This window comes from Patagioenas fasciata, chromosome 12 (assembly GCF_037038585.1).
Source record: "Patagioenas fasciata isolate bPatFas1 chromosome 12, bPatFas1.hap1, whole genome shotgun sequence".
Classification (NCBI taxonomy): Eukaryota; Metazoa; Chordata; class Aves; order Columbiformes; family Columbidae; genus Patagioenas; species Patagioenas fasciata.
The window spans coordinates 25,596,540-25,615,785 of NC_092531.1; the positions used below are offsets into that span (position 1 = coordinate 25,596,540).

The 19,246-nt window shown below is 48.0% G+C and overlaps 1 protein-coding gene across 9 annotated transcripts in view; it reads right to left on the bottom strand.

Moving 5' to 3' along the window:
• The window catches only part of MYO5A (myosin VA), a 78,869-nt gene that overhangs the window by 55,512 nt on the left and 4,111 nt on the right, over positions 1-19,246 (bottom strand). For 8 of the 9 annotated variants that reach the window (XM_071814123.1, XM_071814120.1, XM_071814118.1 and 5 more), the window contains exons 1-4: positions 15,171-15,305; positions 10,742-10,852; positions 9,327-9,498; positions 6,474-6,618 (exon numbers count right to left, since the gene is read on the bottom strand). In XM_071814123.1, the coding sequence (XP_071670224.1) occupies positions 6,474-6,618; positions 9,327-9,498; positions 10,742-10,852; positions 15,171-15,290 (548 nt within the window). In that variant the 5' untranslated portion in view covers positions 15,291-15,305. Of the gene's footprint in view, positions 1-6,473; positions 6,619-9,326; positions 9,499-10,741; positions 10,853-15,170; positions 15,306-19,246 lie in introns of those variants that run through there. The other variant, XM_071814121.1, reaches the window with a different exon arrangement.

Here is a 19,246-nt window from a genome sequence, read left to right on the forward strand (position 1 = left end):
ATGTCTGATTTGGAAAGGTAACATTCAGATGCTGTACCCAAGTCACACACAGCTCCACTCCTTATGACAAGTAGTGGCCACAGAATGAGCAATAAATGTCACTACTTTTTCATACAATAAATCCAGTAAAGGACAGAAACAGATTCGCGCACAGGCTGGTAACTTTAAAGACAATTTTGCTTTACCTACACAATTCTGTTGACGGGCAATATGTTTAGGAGGAAATTCACCATCAGAGGGCCAAACAGAAGAGATGCGGCTGACTTCACTCCTGGAAGCTTGAGATCAACCTACATTCCAGCAGGGCTGTTCATGCTTGGAAAAGCAGTGAAGAAAGCTGCTTTTCAACCCAAGTTCAGCACTGGTGCTGCAAACCGAGCTGAGACAGCTGGCGAGCAGGAAAAGGCTCTGCAGAACACAAGTGAAAGGACAATGCACAGGAAACCAGAAAATGGTTTAAAATAATCTTGTTTTCAAGATGTAATAAACCCCTTTGTCGAGGATGTGCATGTATCTGGGTTCAATACTTCTAATAGCACGGGCTGCTACTCACTTTGAATTCTGTACTTCATAGACATCGACACTGACCAGTGGTTATGGTTGATTGTCACTGACTACAGTGATTACCAAGGACTAACCATTATCTAAAGCAGTGTTTAACAACTTCAGTTGACCATTGGAAAACCTGAGGCAAGAAAGGAGTAACGGTGTAAGAAACAAAACATTAAAGGTACTAACATCAAAGGCAGAGTTGTCAATTTGCAGACAATTCTAATTCCTTAAGATCACTACAGGCTGGTCCCCTCCGAACCCAGAACCGCTCACTGAACCACAGCCGTTATTTCCATAGCAAATGGTGCAAACAGGTCAGGACCACCAGGACATCCAGACTGAAAGAATCCCCACAGATACCTTTGTTCACCGTCTTCCTCGGTTCCCATAGGAAACCCCTCTCTGAAGCAGAAACACTAACACAGTTAGAAACAAACCCATCAATAAGCATTTCAGAGGGGATTAAAGAAGCCCAGAACTATTCAACTTAATCATCAAAGGACAACACTGTTCCTGTGCTTCTTCGCTTCCTGTGACTGATGCATCGGATGTATCACTAGATCTCGTCTTTCAGACTCGCAACTCCACAGCAAATAACGTCAAATGGATGTACATAAGCACACACAGCACCAAACATCAGCCTGGGAAAACAAACAAAAGGAATACAGGATTGCTGACATCAGCCTCAGTATTCCTATCAATCCATCCATGCCCAAGCCATCAGCCTCTCAAACTGGCAAAAGCGCATCATTATCAGCTGATTTTAAAATATTCTGATATGACTTTGCAATGTTTGCCTGTGATTAACTGGATCAAAGCTGAGTAGTCTCAGTGCCATATGACACAGACGAGATCGGCAGAAAACATCAGAGTGAGATATCGTTAGTATAAAAAGAAGAGACCAAATAACAGGGCAATTTGATGGGAAGAGCATTAGCACTGCCTTTGATCATAAATCACCTACATCTCTTAGGCTGAAGACACTGACAAAGTGCTGACGTTCTTAGGGAAGCTTCTTTGCCAGGGTGACTCACAGGCCACCCCCAGGACATCTTGTCCCTCGCTGCCCCAGCGCTAAGAGGTTCAACAAGCCTACTGCTGGTTTGGTGTGGGGAGTTGCTCCAGGTTTCTCTTTTACTTTTGGAATAACAGGTTTAGGTTATGGCTGAGGGCACCGACCCCATGGCGTGTGATAGTTTCATTTCTTACCTAAATCACACCAGCACAAACTGCTGCTAACGGCCTGGCCCTGCAAGTTTTAAACACTGAAATCTCCTACCGCTTCAATGCAGGAACAAGAACACGATCAATAGCTCTTATTTAATCTAGCGGTGACAGTCTGGTCTGCTTTGTTTCACTGTTGTTCCCGTACTGCAGTTCTGCGGTAATAAGGTAGATTTGTAAGGCTAAAGTTGCTTTACATTTTCGAAATGGTGAGTTTTGAATGATCAAAGAACCCGACGCAAACTCCCAGGGAAGGAACCTGTGACTCAGGGAACACCTGGGACGGATCCTGCTCTCGGGATGCACGTCACTACCAGGAACAGCACTGTGCATCACGCCCATCGAAGACACAGAAGTGACCTCGTGAAATGCCATCCTGCAGCTGAAAACCAACCCAAGAAAATCACTGAACAACTAACGACACTGCTGAAAGCTCAGATAGGATTCACTCTGAAATGCTGGCATGTTTGAAGGCTTGTTGAACCTACTTGGAGCGCCGTAGGACTAACCAGGAACCAACACAAACCTAGTTTAAGCGACACGTTTTACACCCTACACTATAAATCAGACTTCAAAGTGTGCGAGGATACACGTACATACATGCGGCTGACATGGTTAATTGTCTCCAGCAATGCAAACATTAATCGGACCTAAGTAAGCATCCTATTTTTCGCAATATCTCAGCATCCCAGTTGCATATTTGCGACAGCACATGACCAAAATAACCTGTGGTACCTGCAGTCAGAGCATTCACACATCTTTGTATCTGAGAGCACGACTACACAAACCTGTTCATCGAAGATCCGTTCCCCCACGAGGCAGCTCCAACAAAAACAAGAGCACACAAATTTTACCAAATAACTTCCTTTTTGATAAGAGGAAATAGAAGAAGTTTACACAATGAACTGAAAATAAAAGCAGTGTGGAAGTGCTAAGTACCATTCTAACTGTTTTATTTGGGAACATCGATAACTTAGAAGTACTGATGTTATAGGAAGAGAGAAATATACCTAATACCTCACCTGTTCCAACCAGTTTATTCAATTTTCACAGTTACCAGAGAGGGGTAACTGTGAGGAGTAAACTTCACTGTTGTTAATCATTTGGAAACGCTGACTTAGAAAAGCGGTATACACTGGAGTTCAAAGGGTTTGATACATGCAGACATCTCATCTGCACTGGGACCCTGAACGTGGGGGACAGAATCATAGAACCATAGAACAGTCCGGGTTGGAAGGGACCTTCAAAGGTCGTCTAGGATCCCAAGAGATCCCAAGATCCCAAACCCAGAGAGCTACTGGCGACCATGAGGCGTACGTAACCTTAAGTCTAACACAATTTAAACGCAGTTATAAAACTAGTTCAGTGCTTATTTTGGGCGCAGCAGAGGAAAGGTGCTGGAAACGAAGCTGTCAGTCTGTGCAGAGGAGCTGCGGGACATGGAGAGAGAAGGAAAACGGCACAAAGATACAGGAGATGGAAATAAATAATAATCCAAAATGAGGTAAGTCCTACAAGAGCTGTGCACAGTTTTCTATGCTGACAAGGACAAGAAGCTACGGCGCAAACAACAGTCACTGATCCGATTGACAGCTCAGGGTAAAGAAGAGCCCCACTCCTTTCCACCAACCCTGCACTGAAACCCGCTCACAGAACCCCTGCAGAATGAGGCACCGGGGGTGTCCGGGGGGCACCAGGGGTGTCTGGGGGGCTATAAGGGGCGTCCAGGGGGCTATAAGGGGTGTCTGGGGGGGCTATAAGGGGTGTCCAGGGGGCTATAAGGGGTGTTCAGGGGGGCAGCAGGGGTGCCCCAGCATTCCCAGCCACCCACAGCCCAACACCAGCGCTCCCTGTGCAGAACATTTCACAAGCAAAGGCACCTCCATGTGCCGCTTTATCCTGCAACCAGCCCCAATAACCCTGTCCGTGCCCAGCGCAGACGCGAGCTCCAGCCCTGCCATTCCAGCCACCACCTTCTCTGCGCTGTATTTTTCTGAAGACGCAATGCAAACATTCCCTGTACGATCCCTGGCGCTCCCAGTTGCTGCCGTGGGGCATTTCCTATGGCTGAAGGAGCCCATGGGGATCGCTTCGTTACAACCACGCACGTGGAGAGTTCCTCAGCCACAGCAGATGAAGTAATGAAGCTGTCAAGAACAAATTCTACATCATTAAATTATAAATTAACAATACCTAGGGGGTAAATATTTACAAGAGCTCGCTGAAGCCTATAGATAGGAGCATCATGACTGATTATCCCAGTGATCACTTAAACATGGAGGTAGGAACGGCTAGAAATAACAGAAAACCAAATCCCACCAATTACACGCATAAATGCAGATTAATACCACATGAGTAGCTACCATATGATTATTCCAATCAATTCTTAAAGCATTAATTGAATAGCCACAGACGATCTCGTTTTCATTTTTAAATATCCAGCTGCAGAAATGTAAATCTGCACTTTTTTTTCTTTAACTTCATAATTCAGGAGTAAAAGCCGATTTGTTCAAAGTGCAGGAAGTATCGCTGAAGTTACAGGGCAGGACAAGGGACGAAGGAACTGGAAACACCATTAGAAAGCGAAATTCAATGAGCAAACCCAGTGTGTCCAAATGACATTAAAAAGTTCTTAAAAACAAACACGAAACAAAAATAAACAGAGAGAAAAGCAAATAAACAATGAGAGGGTAAATAAACAACGAGGTTGTAACTTCAGTGTGGAGGAATTCTCTTCATTTCCATTGCGCGCTCAGATCTCACTTTGCACCTACAAAAGTACTATCAGTTATTCATCAAAGAACAACATATTGTCTATAACATCTTGTAGGGGCACAAAGGAATCAACTCATTAACACAGAAGGATCGTTTAAGATCATTTCCATGCTTGCACAATTTCTCATCACCAGTTTCGAAAAGGAACTCCTACCACATCCTATTCATTGCTGCTCAGGACAGCAGAGCGGGCGGAGGGCGCAGCGAGAGCTGAGGACAATTAACACAAAGGAAAATGCACAGCAGCTCTACCCAACATCCCTGAGTCTTCCTCGGGAGGCAGAGCCTGCGGGCGGTGGCACACGGAACCTCCACGGCACAGGCTCCAGCCCACGGACACACGGACACATGGACACACAGACACACGGGACACAACCGACCCGGCCATTTGGAATTGAACACAGGCAAGAAGCGAATCTGCAGCCAGAGATCCCCCCACAGCCTCCGACTTCCACCGGGCAGCAGCAAGAACAAAACTTCTGGGAATTTAGATGACATCCATCACTGATGTATAATTGCACATCACTGTACCATGCCTCAGGTGTAAAATAAGGCTGATAGATTCTGATTTTTAAAAGCTTTTAGAGGGACTGCAGTAGCAAGTCCGTTTAAAACAACAGTGATCTAGATGTGTAAAACCACAGTGATCTAGAGCGACCCCTCTGACACAATGCAGAAGTGGCTGCCATAACACAGTTCTGCCTTCGCATTCCCATGCCAGACTATATGGCTATTTTCTTAGCAAAAAGGAAGTCAGACCAATACCTCTGCCATTCGACAGCGCAGATGTGGCGCAGCTGTTTCGCAATCACCCCAAGTCATGAAATGTTGCGCTGCACCCTGCCATTCTCTCTTGAAACGATCTGTTACGTGTGTATCACGAATCACCATATTCATGTGCGCAGTTCACCAACTTCACAGCATTTTACTCATTGTGGCTCTCACATGGATTCCTAACTAAACAGCCGATTTCAAAGACGAACATTTAATCATTTTCGATGCTGTCCCCTCGCCTCCCGGCCCTGCAGCAAAGGCTTGCGGGCCATCGCAATCAATCCGGAGATCTGCCGCTGTTTTACCTGATCCGTCTGACCATGGGCTGTACTGTCGATGAGTAAATCCCTACCCATGGCTTGCAGCCAACCAGTGGAAACACCGGCTCTTGGTAACCAAAACACCACCCAGTAGCCCAACAGATTCTTATCCTAGAAATGAAATATTGCAAAAGCTCCTCAGACTGCCAGGCCCTTGGGGCGAAGGGGAAGGCGTTTCTAACAGCCTCTCCCTTGGTGACAAGTTCGTTTTCACGCATTATTTCCCGAAATGGGGATTTCCTGCGCAGCTGCCGCAGCGTCCGCAGGGACAGCGTTTCCAGGCGCCCTGTGCAGCCGTCCCGCTGCTCCCTCTTAATTCCCCTCAACTACGGCCGCGGGCAGATTACAGCTGAGACCTCACCGCACAACCAGGAGCCCAGAATAGCACCCTTAAGCCGAGCTTTTTTATTCTCCTGTTGTCAGCATCACATGTAAATACAAAACAGTTAAGGACCTGGCACTGTTCTCCTTAAAATCCCACTGATGATTAAAAAGCATCTCCACATATTGCTAATCAAATTAAAACAACAATCCTATAAAGCACCGGGATAATTTTAGACCTAAATACTGATGAGTCTGTGGTTATTCCTGTTACTCGTCAGTGACCGTGATCGTGGCGTTCGTAATGTTTTACTCTTCACTAACGCAGGCAACTTATCCTCGTGCAAAACGCAGTAAAACACTGGATAAAAGACAGATTTGCTACATATTTCATAAATCAATCATTATTAAATATGTTCATAAATTAAAGAGAAGGCCAACAGCCAGAAATTTTAAATCTTATTCCTTCTACAAAAATACTGAATTCAAGCGTTTTTGTCTACAAACCTGGCCATCTGCTTATAGGCTTCTTCAGCCACTGCGAAGATATGTGGGTCCATATCCCCCATATTTTGGCCACTGTAGGCATTGATGATGTCCTCGCCATAGATAGGCAGCTGTTCATACGGATTTATGGCCACTAAGACAATACCTACAAAGGAAACGAAACAAAGGGAGTTATTCATAATTGTTTCAAAATTAAACAAACAAAAAAAATGGCTTTAATACCAGTTACTGTTTTAACCTTTCTAAAAATGTTAACTAAAGAAAAAAGAGGATCTGATGCTGACCTCAGGTTATTATTACAACCACAGTTTCACAGGCAAAGAGTATAAGAAGAGTTTACTTTGACCCAGCTTTTGCAAAAGCACACAAACAACCGCTTTTTACTTTCTATCTGCCTTTTCTAAGCGAGACGTGACCAGATTCAAGAGCACCCACGAAACAGCACCCGCCGCGCTGTGAACCACTGAATGTGCGCTGCACCTCTGAATCGCTGCCCCAGTTCTAGTTCTGCTGGTTGAGAACGATGTTACCGTAATTCTCTTGATGGATTAAAGCGTTTTTAATCTCCTTGGGGCTAAATCAGATCTGTTAGCTCAAAACCACCTTCGTGGGGTGTTTAAACTAACCTGGCTAATGTGCGAATCAGATTACGGAGGCAAATGCAGCTCCTCCTCGGGCAGAGCTCTGGGGCAACAATCCTGCGCTCAGGATGGGAGCGGACAGAGCGGTTTGAAAGGCGGACGCCCACGGCCAAAGGACGGGGTTTACAAAGGCCGACACGCCGGCTTTGCTGTCCTCAGCTTACAGCACAACGTACGTATGTCCCAGCTCCCCCACCGCAGCTGGACGTCCTCCCCCTGCGCTGTGAGCACCGGGACCCCCGCGCTGCTGGGTCCACGGGTGTCTGATAAAACCACCATTCCCACAACCATCGCTTGACGCTTGTCTGGAAGCAAAACAGTCAGCCAAGCTCCGCCGCCCCGGTCCCTCGGGCAGAATCGTTCCCTGAAGAGCTGAGGGCCTTCCAGCCCTCCGAGAAACCACGGAGCCAGCTGAACCCGCAGCACGTTCCTTTTGAAAGCCTCTGAAACAACGCTGGACACCGAGCTCATCTGCAAACAGTCAAAGCCGGCCCGGGCTGTCTGCCCGGAGGGGTTCGGTGGTACCGCTGGCCAGGACCACCAACCTCGGCTGGACGCCCCTCACCAGCTCAGCCCATGAGACTCTGCTTGCACAAAAGCCCTTTCACAAAACATTCCCCCATCAAGAGCTTTGTCCTGGGGGACAATGTCTGAGCTGGGGGAACAGAGGTGGTTTGCCAGCACTGCAACCAGAACACGCACGGTCAGCAGGGGCTGCCCGGAGAGCCTGCGGTATCTCCATCACTGGAGATGCTCAGATACTTTGGTCCAAAGCCTGAGCAGCCTGATCTGGTCAGACCTGTTTTCCTCTTGAGCTTCACTGAAGACTTCCAGAGGTGTCTTCCAACCTAAATTACCCTGTGCGCCCAGTCATGCTCTGACTGCAGGACGGGCTGAGACCTGGGTGTGAGTCACCGCCCATCCTGCAGGAACGAAGGCAGAGGGGAGCACAGTCTGACTCAGTCCGGTGGTCCGGACGCTGCTGGGAGCAGGACTGGAGCAGCTGTGCGGGTGCTGAGCAGAACAGTCAGCACAGCGCGGCAGGACACTGACGCCTGCATCCTCCCACCGCAGCGCGTTCAATGCGCCGGCTGCCTCCGCCCTCCATTCCCATCACCAGGGACGGAGCTGACAGGGTGCCCAGAAGAGGGAAACTCCGACCCTTGGCACGTTCCATGTGCAGACCCGGACAGGACAGGGCCCTCGGCTGCTTCTAAGACCCACAGTCATGGTTAGCTGATACCTGTCACGGGCCACCTTGCCACACAACCTCCCTACTCTACAGTCCGTGAAACAGCGCAAAGAAATTATAAACAGCAAGTCTAATTACATATGAGAGCATGAAGAAGGCTCAATATACTCTGGGTTGTGACACCAAGAACTGGGACTGCCCTACAAAAGTCTGATTAGAGACAAACTTATATTGTATATTAAAAAAGAAAGAATGGAGCGTGTTTCCTGCTGGCACAAACTGGGCTACAATGAATATGCAAATGATAATTTGAATACATGTACTGGAGGAATGTGTCTTTGCCTTAACCACGTAATTACGAGAAGGAAATTTTCAATATCTGGTTTCATCGTATTATGTTTTGTTTTACTCAGCTTAAAACGTAAAAAATCCACTAATGACTTCAAGTGTTTCTCATGCACTGGCACAATGTCCAAAGCATAGATAAACTAGAGAAATATCTGAAAAACTTCAAACGTTTATGTATATTGAAAGGTTATATTACAAGTTAGTAATGTATTTTGACTAGACAGTGAGATTTGAAAGAAACACATGTGCACAGAGAGAAAAAGAGCCCAGAAGTACGAAATCTAAATGCAAAGCCTGAACTATCTCACAATGTTCCTTTAAAATAGCCAACTCAGCCAAAATTGTGCACTTACAATGAAGTTAACATTAAAGTAAGTTCCCCCTTTCCGGCCATCTGCAGATATCACAGGCGGCCAGGCTACAACCGCTGAACACACGTCTGACAACCAGAGCGCACCGGGAGCCCCCAGCACCACACAGCAGAGCCCATTTTCTCCCAACGTTAATACCTTCAAGTCTACTTGATGCACTCAACAACCACAAACATATGGACTTTACTAAGAATATCGTTAAATGACTTTAAGTGAAAGACACGCACGTCAATAATCAGCTTTCCTTTCCCTGTCTAGGGCATTCTGTGTGAGGATAATGGTGTGAAAAGCCGGTACTTGCCACAATAGGTATAGATCAGCTTAGAGTCGATAAAGCGAACTTTGAGGTTGTGCAGAACGGCAGGCTCGTGGAGATAGCTGAGCGCCGTGAGGTCGTTCTCGCCAACGAGGATGTCGGGGTTTCGCAAGGGCGGGAGCTCCTTCGTCTTCGGATCCAGGCAATACTCCAGGTCCTGGAAACCACAGGGAAACGAGCTGAGAGCTGGCGCTTCGCCTCCCCCATTCCGCCCTTCTGCCCAGGTCACGCAAACACAATGCAACATTTCAACGATCTCATGATTGAATTAGCAGCTCTTTCTCCAAAAACGTAATTCAAAATGCCCCAAATGGTTTTCTATATGCAGCAGGCAACCGTAAAGGGATATGATATTTTTTTAAGTATTACCTAAGCAACAGCACATGGAATACCGGCAGAATGCCACGAAGAGCACAGAAACTGCAAATACGCCACTTACGGGATTCGCAGGTATAATCTCTAATGTATGTTTTAATTGCACCTGTCTCTATATCCAAGAATCACTTTATTTACCTGCTCTTTCCTTGTCCCCACGCAATGTGACTCAACTGCAAGCAGCCCCGTTCAGCGGGTGCAACGTGTGCAGTGTCACCACACGGGGACATGGGCAGGAAATGCATGTGGTCAGATGGAAAGGCTGCACTCGGCTTGCCATGCAAGAAATGCCAGTGAGCCAAAGCCCCAAATTCATTCAAGTAACCATATTATATTTAGAAACTATTCTATATATATAATCTCTTTTTACTTCATTGCTACGCAGGCTCCTACATGCAAGTGGGATCTAAGCTGCTCACTAGTAAGAAAAAATCAATTAAAAATAAACATTTGACCATCTGCAGTAGACTTTTATTTTCTGTTAGAAGATCTGAGGAATCACCATCATTCCATATCAACATTAAATAATCGTGTGAATGGTGCAAAGGAAACGAACCAGCCTTCACTAGAAGGACGTGAGCTTTTTGTGGACGTCATCATTTACACCATAAACAGCCTCATTTTCATAATAACCTGGATCCTTGCCCCTTTTTATCTTTATTCATGTTGTGATGGTTATGCCCAACAGTCCCAGCTGTTCCTCTGAAACACTGTTCTAGCAACACTGTTCCCGCTGGCACATCAACCGGGGTCACAGGCTTAAAAGTGTCAGTGGGAAAAGGTGACGCACCTGAACACAGCAGGCGGTTGGATTAAAAGCAATGGGTTTTACAATTTATGTTAAAAATCTGGTAAAATGCATTTTTGTAACTAAACAGTACAATTCATGACACAAAGAAAATACTGTTGGAAATCACCGGACAAGAAATAGTGATACATCCTGACGGTGCAGCCTCCCCCGTCAGACACATCGGTCTCCAGCCGGGAACAAGCACAATCGGGTCACGAACAACACACAGACCTACCTTGCCCTCTTCAAGCCGAAGCTGGAGGACCTTATCTCCAGGTTTATAATCCTTGAGCAGCTCTGCTGACTTCCAGACCTCCTCCGGGTCGGGGATCCACACCCTGGCATACTGCAATGCAACCACACAGACGTCGTGACCTCGGGATGCGATACAGCTGCATCAGCAACACACACGACACCAACACCTTCTCTAAACACACGCTTAGCAGTCAAAGCCCTAAGCAGGAGACAAATAGCACGTCTGAAGTCAGCTGTTCGATTGATAAAAGGTTACACAAGCTTCATTTCATTGCCTATACAGAAAGAAAGGAAAAGGTGCTTCCCATGCAAAATAATGTTCCAAAATACACATTCAATGCCAAAAGTCTACAAGCACAAAAACCTGTGTGTGCAGAGAAATCAAAAAGTTGGCTATATAAACCTCTTCTGGGTAGGTTCTAAATGCACGTGTATCCTAATATGAGACAGCTTTTTCTGCTCCCCCCCAAGCCACCACTCTGGTGGATCTGTGTTCATTCAAGCAAAGCTACCTATCTCAAGTATTAAAGTGTCTTTCCTTTGCAGCTGCAAATAGGGCAGGTTCAAAATGGATTATCTAACAATGACAAAAGAACTGAAAAACAATGGTTGGAAAGGCCTCCAAATAACAGAAATAACTAAACCAGCATTGCAGTTAATGGCCATTTTCTCCCAAACTGTATTTATAAAGTAACCCAGATCAAAGATAAGACTTGTTTTCAGAACCAGAATGAATATTCATATTTTTAAATGAGTGAAGCCAGATCTCATGCTCAAGAATCAATTAAAAGTATATGGAAACTACCTAGTTACTTATACAGCTGCGTGTCCATGCAAATACACGCACAGGAAAACAGCTCTTGAGAAACAGCAGGAAGAGGCCACGGCATTTTCAATACATCAAAATAACCGCAATGTATGGGTCCAAACACAGGATTCGATGGCAGAGAACTCTGGGCGTTCGGTCGCACGGCTTCACCGCCCAGTGTTACACAGCTTATTTCTACAGAGCATCCTCTGCCTCACAGAGCGCTGAAGCTTCCCCCCGCCCCTTATCAACCCAGTTTTCTCACCACCTAAGATGACAAACTTCTTGTTTGTTTGCTTTTTTGTAATAGTTCAATGCAAATTCTGAACTGCCAGAATAAAACCGCTGACAGGGCAGATAACAGCGTGAGTTACTCAGCGAAAGGCAGTGGCTCAAGTTGTAGGTGAATGCTGTTCCCATTCATACCACCCCGAGCTCACCAACAGTGTCACCCCCGCTTTGCATGTCACGTTGATTTGGCTCTGACAGATGAGAGACTCTCAGATTCAGAAGGAAAACAAATAATCAAATGCATATTGACAGGACTATTTCAAACGTCGTGTCTTGCCCAGACTCTCCTCCAGCCTCAGCAAACTAACAGCAAAACACCCCCCCGCTCCAAAACCACACGGGAGCGCGGAGCGGCCACACTTGGCTCAAGGAAGGACAAGTTGTGCTGCTGGAAGGCGATGGCTCAGTGATCTCTATATGGTGACCCCGAAAGAGCTCACAGCGAAAGAAAATACCGTTATTCAGCGGTGGGTCAGAAAGCTGCTGTAGAACCACAGTTTTATATAATAAGACAATATAACAGCAAATAGCAGTATTCTCTCATACCTCATGATTTCAACTCAGATCACATGAAGAAATCAGCAGACTATATTAATTATCTATCAAATGAGACCACATGACTCACAAAGCCTCTGTGCTGAGATATTAACCTCTGGCAGCGCTAATTGACATTGCCGGCAGAGCGGGGCGAGCGGGCGGGCGGCTCGGCAGCCGCAGTCCCACGGTCACCGGCCGGGAGGGGACACGGACCGGCCCAGGAGGGGACACGGACCCGGCCGGGAGGGGACACGGACCGGCCCAGGAGGGGACACGGACCCGGCCGGGAGGGGACACGGACCGGCCCGGGAGGGGACACGGACCCGGCCCGGGAGGGGACACGGACCGGCCCGGGAGGGGACACGGACCCGGCCGGGAGGGGACACGGACCGGCCCGGGAGGGGACACGGACCGGCCCGGGAGGGGACACGGACCGGCCCGGGAGGGGACACGGACCCGGCCGGGAGGGGACACGGACCCGGCCGGGAGGGGACACGGACCGGCCCGGGAGGGGACACGGACCTGGCTGGCGCAGCACTCTGTCACCACAGCTCCAAGAGCTCCCGGCATCACCTACAGCCTTAAAGGAAAGGGGGGAAACAGGGAAATTTCAGCTCATAAAAAGCTGTGCGTAGTTCCTCAATCTACCAACACAAGTGCGGTTGCTGCCCCGCTCTCTTTCCAGGCTGGCCCCAGGTTTAGGTGGGAATAAAGCAGCTCTTTCACGTTTGGATCACAGAGGTGCTGCGATGCTGGCAGCACCAGCCAGAGGAGCTGGTGGAACAGCAACAGTGGTCAAAGTCAAACGCACATCTGGCCAAAAGCGTTCCACGTGAACCAGCTGCTAACTATCACAGCAATTCCCTTTCAGCTTCATACCTTCCCTCATACCCAGTCCGCGGTGCCACCACCACGGATGATGATACTGAGCCCAGAAACACTTGAAACAGAAAAGTTTAACTTTGCAAAAGAATCAAACCAGAAATTATCCCTTTTCTCAAAGGCAGCAGCACTCTCTGGGCATGGAATGTATTTTATCTTGTTGCTCAGCAACAACCGTTCATATGTAACACCTCTTGCACAGTTTCAAGCCTGATATTTAGAAAGCATTAATTTAAAAACACATTTATATTATGATATATAGTGGGGAAAATATATGTGCTGATTTGTGTTAGCGTTTTCCCTGAAAAGCAGCCTCACATAGCTGGTTTACCTAATGGGGACATCAAAGGGACAGGCGGGTGAGGTTCGGTGTCCTGAGAGCCACGCCAGTGAAGATCACCTGCTGTACCTGAGTGTTCGGCTACTGTACAAATGTCACCACATCTGAATGTGAAGGAGAGACATCGCCTTCTCCTTTCGTACGGGCAAATTTGATCAGCAAACAGAAATGTACCTTTTAAATTTCTTTAAAAATTACAATTACTAGCAACTTTTGCACTGAAATTCAGCAAAAATTATCGCCTTGCAGATCTATGCACCGGGCATGACCGTGAGGCCAAAACGCTCAATGTTCTCCAAATCTGACACAGAGCAGCCACATCCAGCGGTGGGAGCTGAGGTGACTCTTACAAGAAACATTTTTAAGGAGCTGAAACACATGAAACGTTTAAAAGTTGTGAATTTTCTTGATCTTTAAAACCATAGCTTCCTGCATTTTGTAGGGATTGTACCTGACCTTCTCCTCCCAACGCCGCAGGGGGGGAGCCCAGCCAGCACAACAAAGCCCATCGGCAGCGCTGCTCCCACCCAACTCAGCACCGTTCAGCACCAGGACCATACCCATCCCAGACCATTCCCGTACGGGGCACGCGTTGCACTGCACCTCCACACCCCCCCCAAAACAAGGGCCAGCACGGGGTTATACGCTACTGATTTCAAAAAGAAGTTAATGATGAACCTGCCTTAAAACACCTAATTCATCCAACCTGAAAAACACATTACAACACTTGTAGAACGGCCACAAGAAATTTAAGGGCAAATGAAACAACTACACCATCCCCTGGATATTGAGCAACACGTAGCAGTGAACAAAGAGGATTAGGAAAAGGATGCAAGATTTCATGTTTGTGTGCTTACAGCGAATGTGGCGGCTATATCACGTAAATACTGCAATTCCAACACTAAATAGAAAATGCGATACTTAAGGAGCATACAAAACAACATTCAACACGCCAGGATCAAGTTCGTGGGTGCCTGAATTTAAGATCCAAGGAAACAAACACCATGAGGCCCAACGAAACACGCGGTTGCAGGATGGTGCCAGTCGCTATGCAGACTTCACAGCGCAATTAACCCTGCGCTCAAATAAGGATTCCTTCCAGACCACTGGGACAAATCCAGTCAAGACCCTCGTGGTTCTTCTATATTTTTACATGCTGATGTCACACAATGAAACGTTGGCTTCATCTCCTCAGGTTCTTCAATGGGTCTGATTGTAAAAGCTTCATTTAAAAGTTCAAAATCAAAGGAAAGACATTTGGCATAAACTTGGATAGCAGATAAGGCTGCACGGTTCTGAGACCATCCTGTAAAGCTGAGCTCAAGTCCAAACAGCATTCCTTTGGTTTTTCTAAATCTTAGACCCCCAAACTCACACTGAAAGTAAAACACCTGCCTGAGCTTCTCCAGATCCCAAATTAACAGCTTATTTCTTGCTAGAACAACAAAGAAGCCCCAGGTTGAGATGCAGCTACCTCAGTGAAACAGAGCTACACTATACAGCCTCCACCTATGTTAAAACTCAGGAAACAAACGAACGTATTCTACTTACTTTAACATACATATAGTCCAAACCACCTGTTTCCATCCCGAAGCTCGTGTACCACAGATTTTCGGCACTTTCAGAGGCAGCTGGTGTTTCCATTCCAGGCAAAAGAGGTTCAATGTCCATGATAATATTTCCTGATTTCTTGCACTGGCGCACATAAAGCAACTCGGGAATCTCTCTCTGGTTTCCTCAGCAAAACAACTGAGGTCATCTGCCTTAAAGACACTCATGAATAAGCCATGGAGTCTGCAGAGAGCAACGTGTGACACGCCATGCTGGGGCAATGAATTCCCTCTTTGTTAGACCAGCTCGTAGCATCTTCAGTTTATTTCTCGGGCTCTACAAAGAGCAAGAGTGTCCTCCTGTAAATCAGAGTAAGCACAAAACCCTCTTGTCTTGTGACAATCAAACGCAAGGACTCAGAGACACCATCAGTAACTGCGGCGAGACTTCATGATTTTTCATCTCCATTTACAAAAACCAGACCATATGGGCAAAAAAGTCACTCAGATGAGAAGTTTCTGTTCTTCTATATGTAGGACAGCCAAGCTGGAAACGCACAGTTCACATCCAGCCACACCACAACCTCAGAAACTCGACAAGTCACACTTTGTATTTGTGTTAACCACTGTAAAGGCAGAGTGAGGGCTCTCCAAAGCATCGCTGCTGTAGCCTTTACGTTTAACTGTAAAGAGAGGGCTCTCATCGGACCACAGCGTAAGCAGCCTGAAGAGTCAGCTCTCAACCATCCCCGGTGTCTCCTAACACCTAAACCAACTCAACGAGCCTCTCCTGTTAATTACTGGTGGCAGCTTGTGTTGGATGTGAATTACCCCGACAGCCTTACCCAGAGCACACCCAGAGCAGGGTTAACAGGTGCACACGGAGACTTGATGAGCAACGAGGGAAACGCAACAGCTTTCAAGATGCTCTGAATACAACCACAGCTTTCACCGACGAGCAAGGAGGTGCCAGGGGTGGACTGGGCGCTGCGGCACCGCCGCATTCGGCGCCAGCTCCACCTTCACGCGGCTCCATCAGACCGTCCATCAGCACGGGGGCTCCTCTTCCATGCTCGCTGATCTGATTATTTGATGCTAGGTCTGTACCTTGCCCTCCCTTAACACTTGGTGAAGCTTTACTCCAGCCTTGAGCACCTCCATGCCGTTATTCTTCAGGGAAAGATCGGTGACAGCTCTTGCTATCATCCCAGATAAGCAGGCCAAAGGAACTAAACCCATGCCACTAAGAAGAGGTGGTGTAAAGACATAGGATCTCTGCTTTTGGAAATAATCCATGTTCACCTTCTTCAGAATTTGCATTAAAATTCGCAGAAGCATTAAAAGCTGGGTCAATATCTGCCGTGCAGTAGGAGTGAAGTCTTTAAACTTCATTATTAGCACCCAACGTTTCCTGCGCTCCCTCTCCGGTTGCTCGATGCGCAGGATTCGGCAAGCAGGGCGCTCCCCTGCTGCCATCGCGCCAAACACCCACCTTCTCTTTTAAAACAAACCAACCAACCCCCAAACCAACCAAACCAACACAAACCTTCCAGCCAGCACTGATCTCACACTTGTATATAAATAGACTAAGATCCATATAAATAAAGCTACTAAATACTGTGATCAACTGAGAGCAGGCAGCAAAGGAGCTAAACTGAGACTGAAAAGCTGCAGGTTCTGAGCACGGAGACCTCAGAATCGCCCAGATCACCCGTTTGGTAAGCGCTGCTGTCCCTGGGCCCGGCACTCCGGGCTCTCCGCTCCATGCACCGAGAACGCGGCCACACCAAAGGCAGACGAGCGGGAACCACAACCCCTGCGGTGCTGGAGCTCCCGACAGCGCAAGTTACTCCTGAAAATACACTTGTGCTAGTAGGTATTAAAACTGGGTTCTAAGTAGACAGGTCCTAACTTATTGCAACATCCCCACACAGAGCTTAGCACAAAGGACTTGACAAGGCAGCATCCCTAGGATATGTTTTCACTTGTTTTCCTGCACAAGTTGTCCTGAGCAAGTACACAATAGAAAAGTCATTTCCCTGCAATAAGAGGAGATGGGCAATCAGAGACCCAGCCTTTCAGATCTACATGCTTGATTTCAAAGCATAAAATTGAGCGATGTGATTACTCACACAGAATAAAGATAAATCTTTGCAAGGTCAGGCTTAAGCAAAGCCAGGCGTAAGCAAAGCCAAGCGACACCACGAACGAGGAAGAAACGACGCAGCCTAAGCGCAGGGCAGCACGGAGCGCGGCGCTGGCACAGCCAGAAAAGCCACCACGGCCCTCGCCATCCGCGCCAGGAAACGAGGCCCTGGCAACCCCATCCCGAACTGCCCATCTGGGGAAGCAATGCAAACCAAACGAAAAACTTCTTGTACAAAGAGCCTTTGAATTCCGCACAGTCCAGATCCTCCCTGTCTCCCAGGACCTTCAGATAACAGCTTTAATTTTGTGTCTAACGCATTTCTACTTACTTCAAAGTTTTGATACCAATTTAAACCAATCAAACTCTTAGGACCATCCTCCTCAAAACAAAACCACACGTCTGTTGTGGTGTGTGGATCATCAGCAGGGTTATGGTCTATGAAAATAACTTAAACAAAAACATATGGTCTGAAAGAAAGCAGCCTATGGGTTTATCCTGACCCTTCTGCTGCATTATCTGCAACAAGCCCAGCTACTATTCAGGTAAAACAGGAATAAGCCCGTTGCCATCTCAGCAGCAGAGACAGCAGAAGGCGCCCGGTCCCGCCTGGACTCCCTCGAGTCGTTTGCCAGGGCGGCTCTGGGAGCACCAGCCTTGTCCAAACCCCGTTTCTTGGCCCTGGGCCCAAATGTACAAATATTTACTATCAGAGTCGAGCACGATAGGTGCAGCAGTAAACACCGCTTCACTACAGCGAGCACGACACCAGATCAGAGATAACCTCCGCACCTTCGAGCACACAAAAACCCAGCGAGTACAGGAGTCGAGGCTCTGCTTGTCCACAACTTCACACACGCAAACCCAGCTCAGATGACTTAGTCCAGGGGCACAAACCAAACCCCTGGCTCTTCCCAGAGGCAGCACAGTGACACCGAGCCCATCGTCCTCCCCTCAGCCAAGATGCCCCTCAAACCAGCAATGTCTGTACACATGCTCACGTACGCATGCAGGAGTCAAAGGCTCCAGCGATATAAACAAGACTTCAAACAGTTAAATGTTTGGCTTGTGTATGTTTTATGTTTTCAAGCAATGAATCCAAACCCAACTAATGTCTCTGCTCCTCCATCCCGCCAGCTGTTTGCAGCTGGTTCCTGACACCGTGTGAGCGGTGCCGCAGCGCTCTGTCCCGCCAGCTGTTTGCAGCTGGTTCCTGACACCGTGTGAGCGGTGCCGCAGCGCTCTGTCCCGCCAGCTGTTTGCAGCTGGTTCCTGACACCGTGTGAGCGGTGCAGCAGCGCTCTGTCCCGCCAGCTGTTTGCGGCTGGTTCCTGACACCGTGTGAGGGGTGGAGCAGCGCTCTGTCCCGCCAGCTGTTTGCAGCAGGTTCCTGACACCGTGTGAGCGGAGCAGCAGCGCTCTGTCCCGCCAGCTGTTTGCAGCTGGTTCCTGACACCGTGTGAGTGGTGCAGCAGCGCTCTGTCCCGCCAGCTGTTTGCAGCTGGTTCCTGACACCGTGTGAACGGTGCAGCGGCGCTCTGTCCCGCCAGCTGTTTGCAGCTGGTTCATGACACCGTGTGAACGGTGCAGCGGCGCTCTGTCCCGCCAGCTGTTTGCAGCTGGTTCCTGACACCGTGTGAGCGGTGCAGCGGCGCTCTGTCCCGCCAGCTGTTTGCAGCTGGTTCCTGACACCGTGTGAGCGGTGCAGCGGCGCTCTGTCCCGCCAGCTGTTTGCAGCTGTTCCTGACACCGTGTGAGCGGTGCCGCAGCGCTCCAGGATGCGCGAGTGAACCACCCCAGCTCTGGGGAACACAGCGGGACCCTCCAGGACAGCCGCTCACCAGGAAACGGTGACAAAACACCTGTGTCACAGGCAACAGCTTCACCAGCAATGTGCAGTGTAATTAAGGCAGCTTTATTTTAACCCCCCG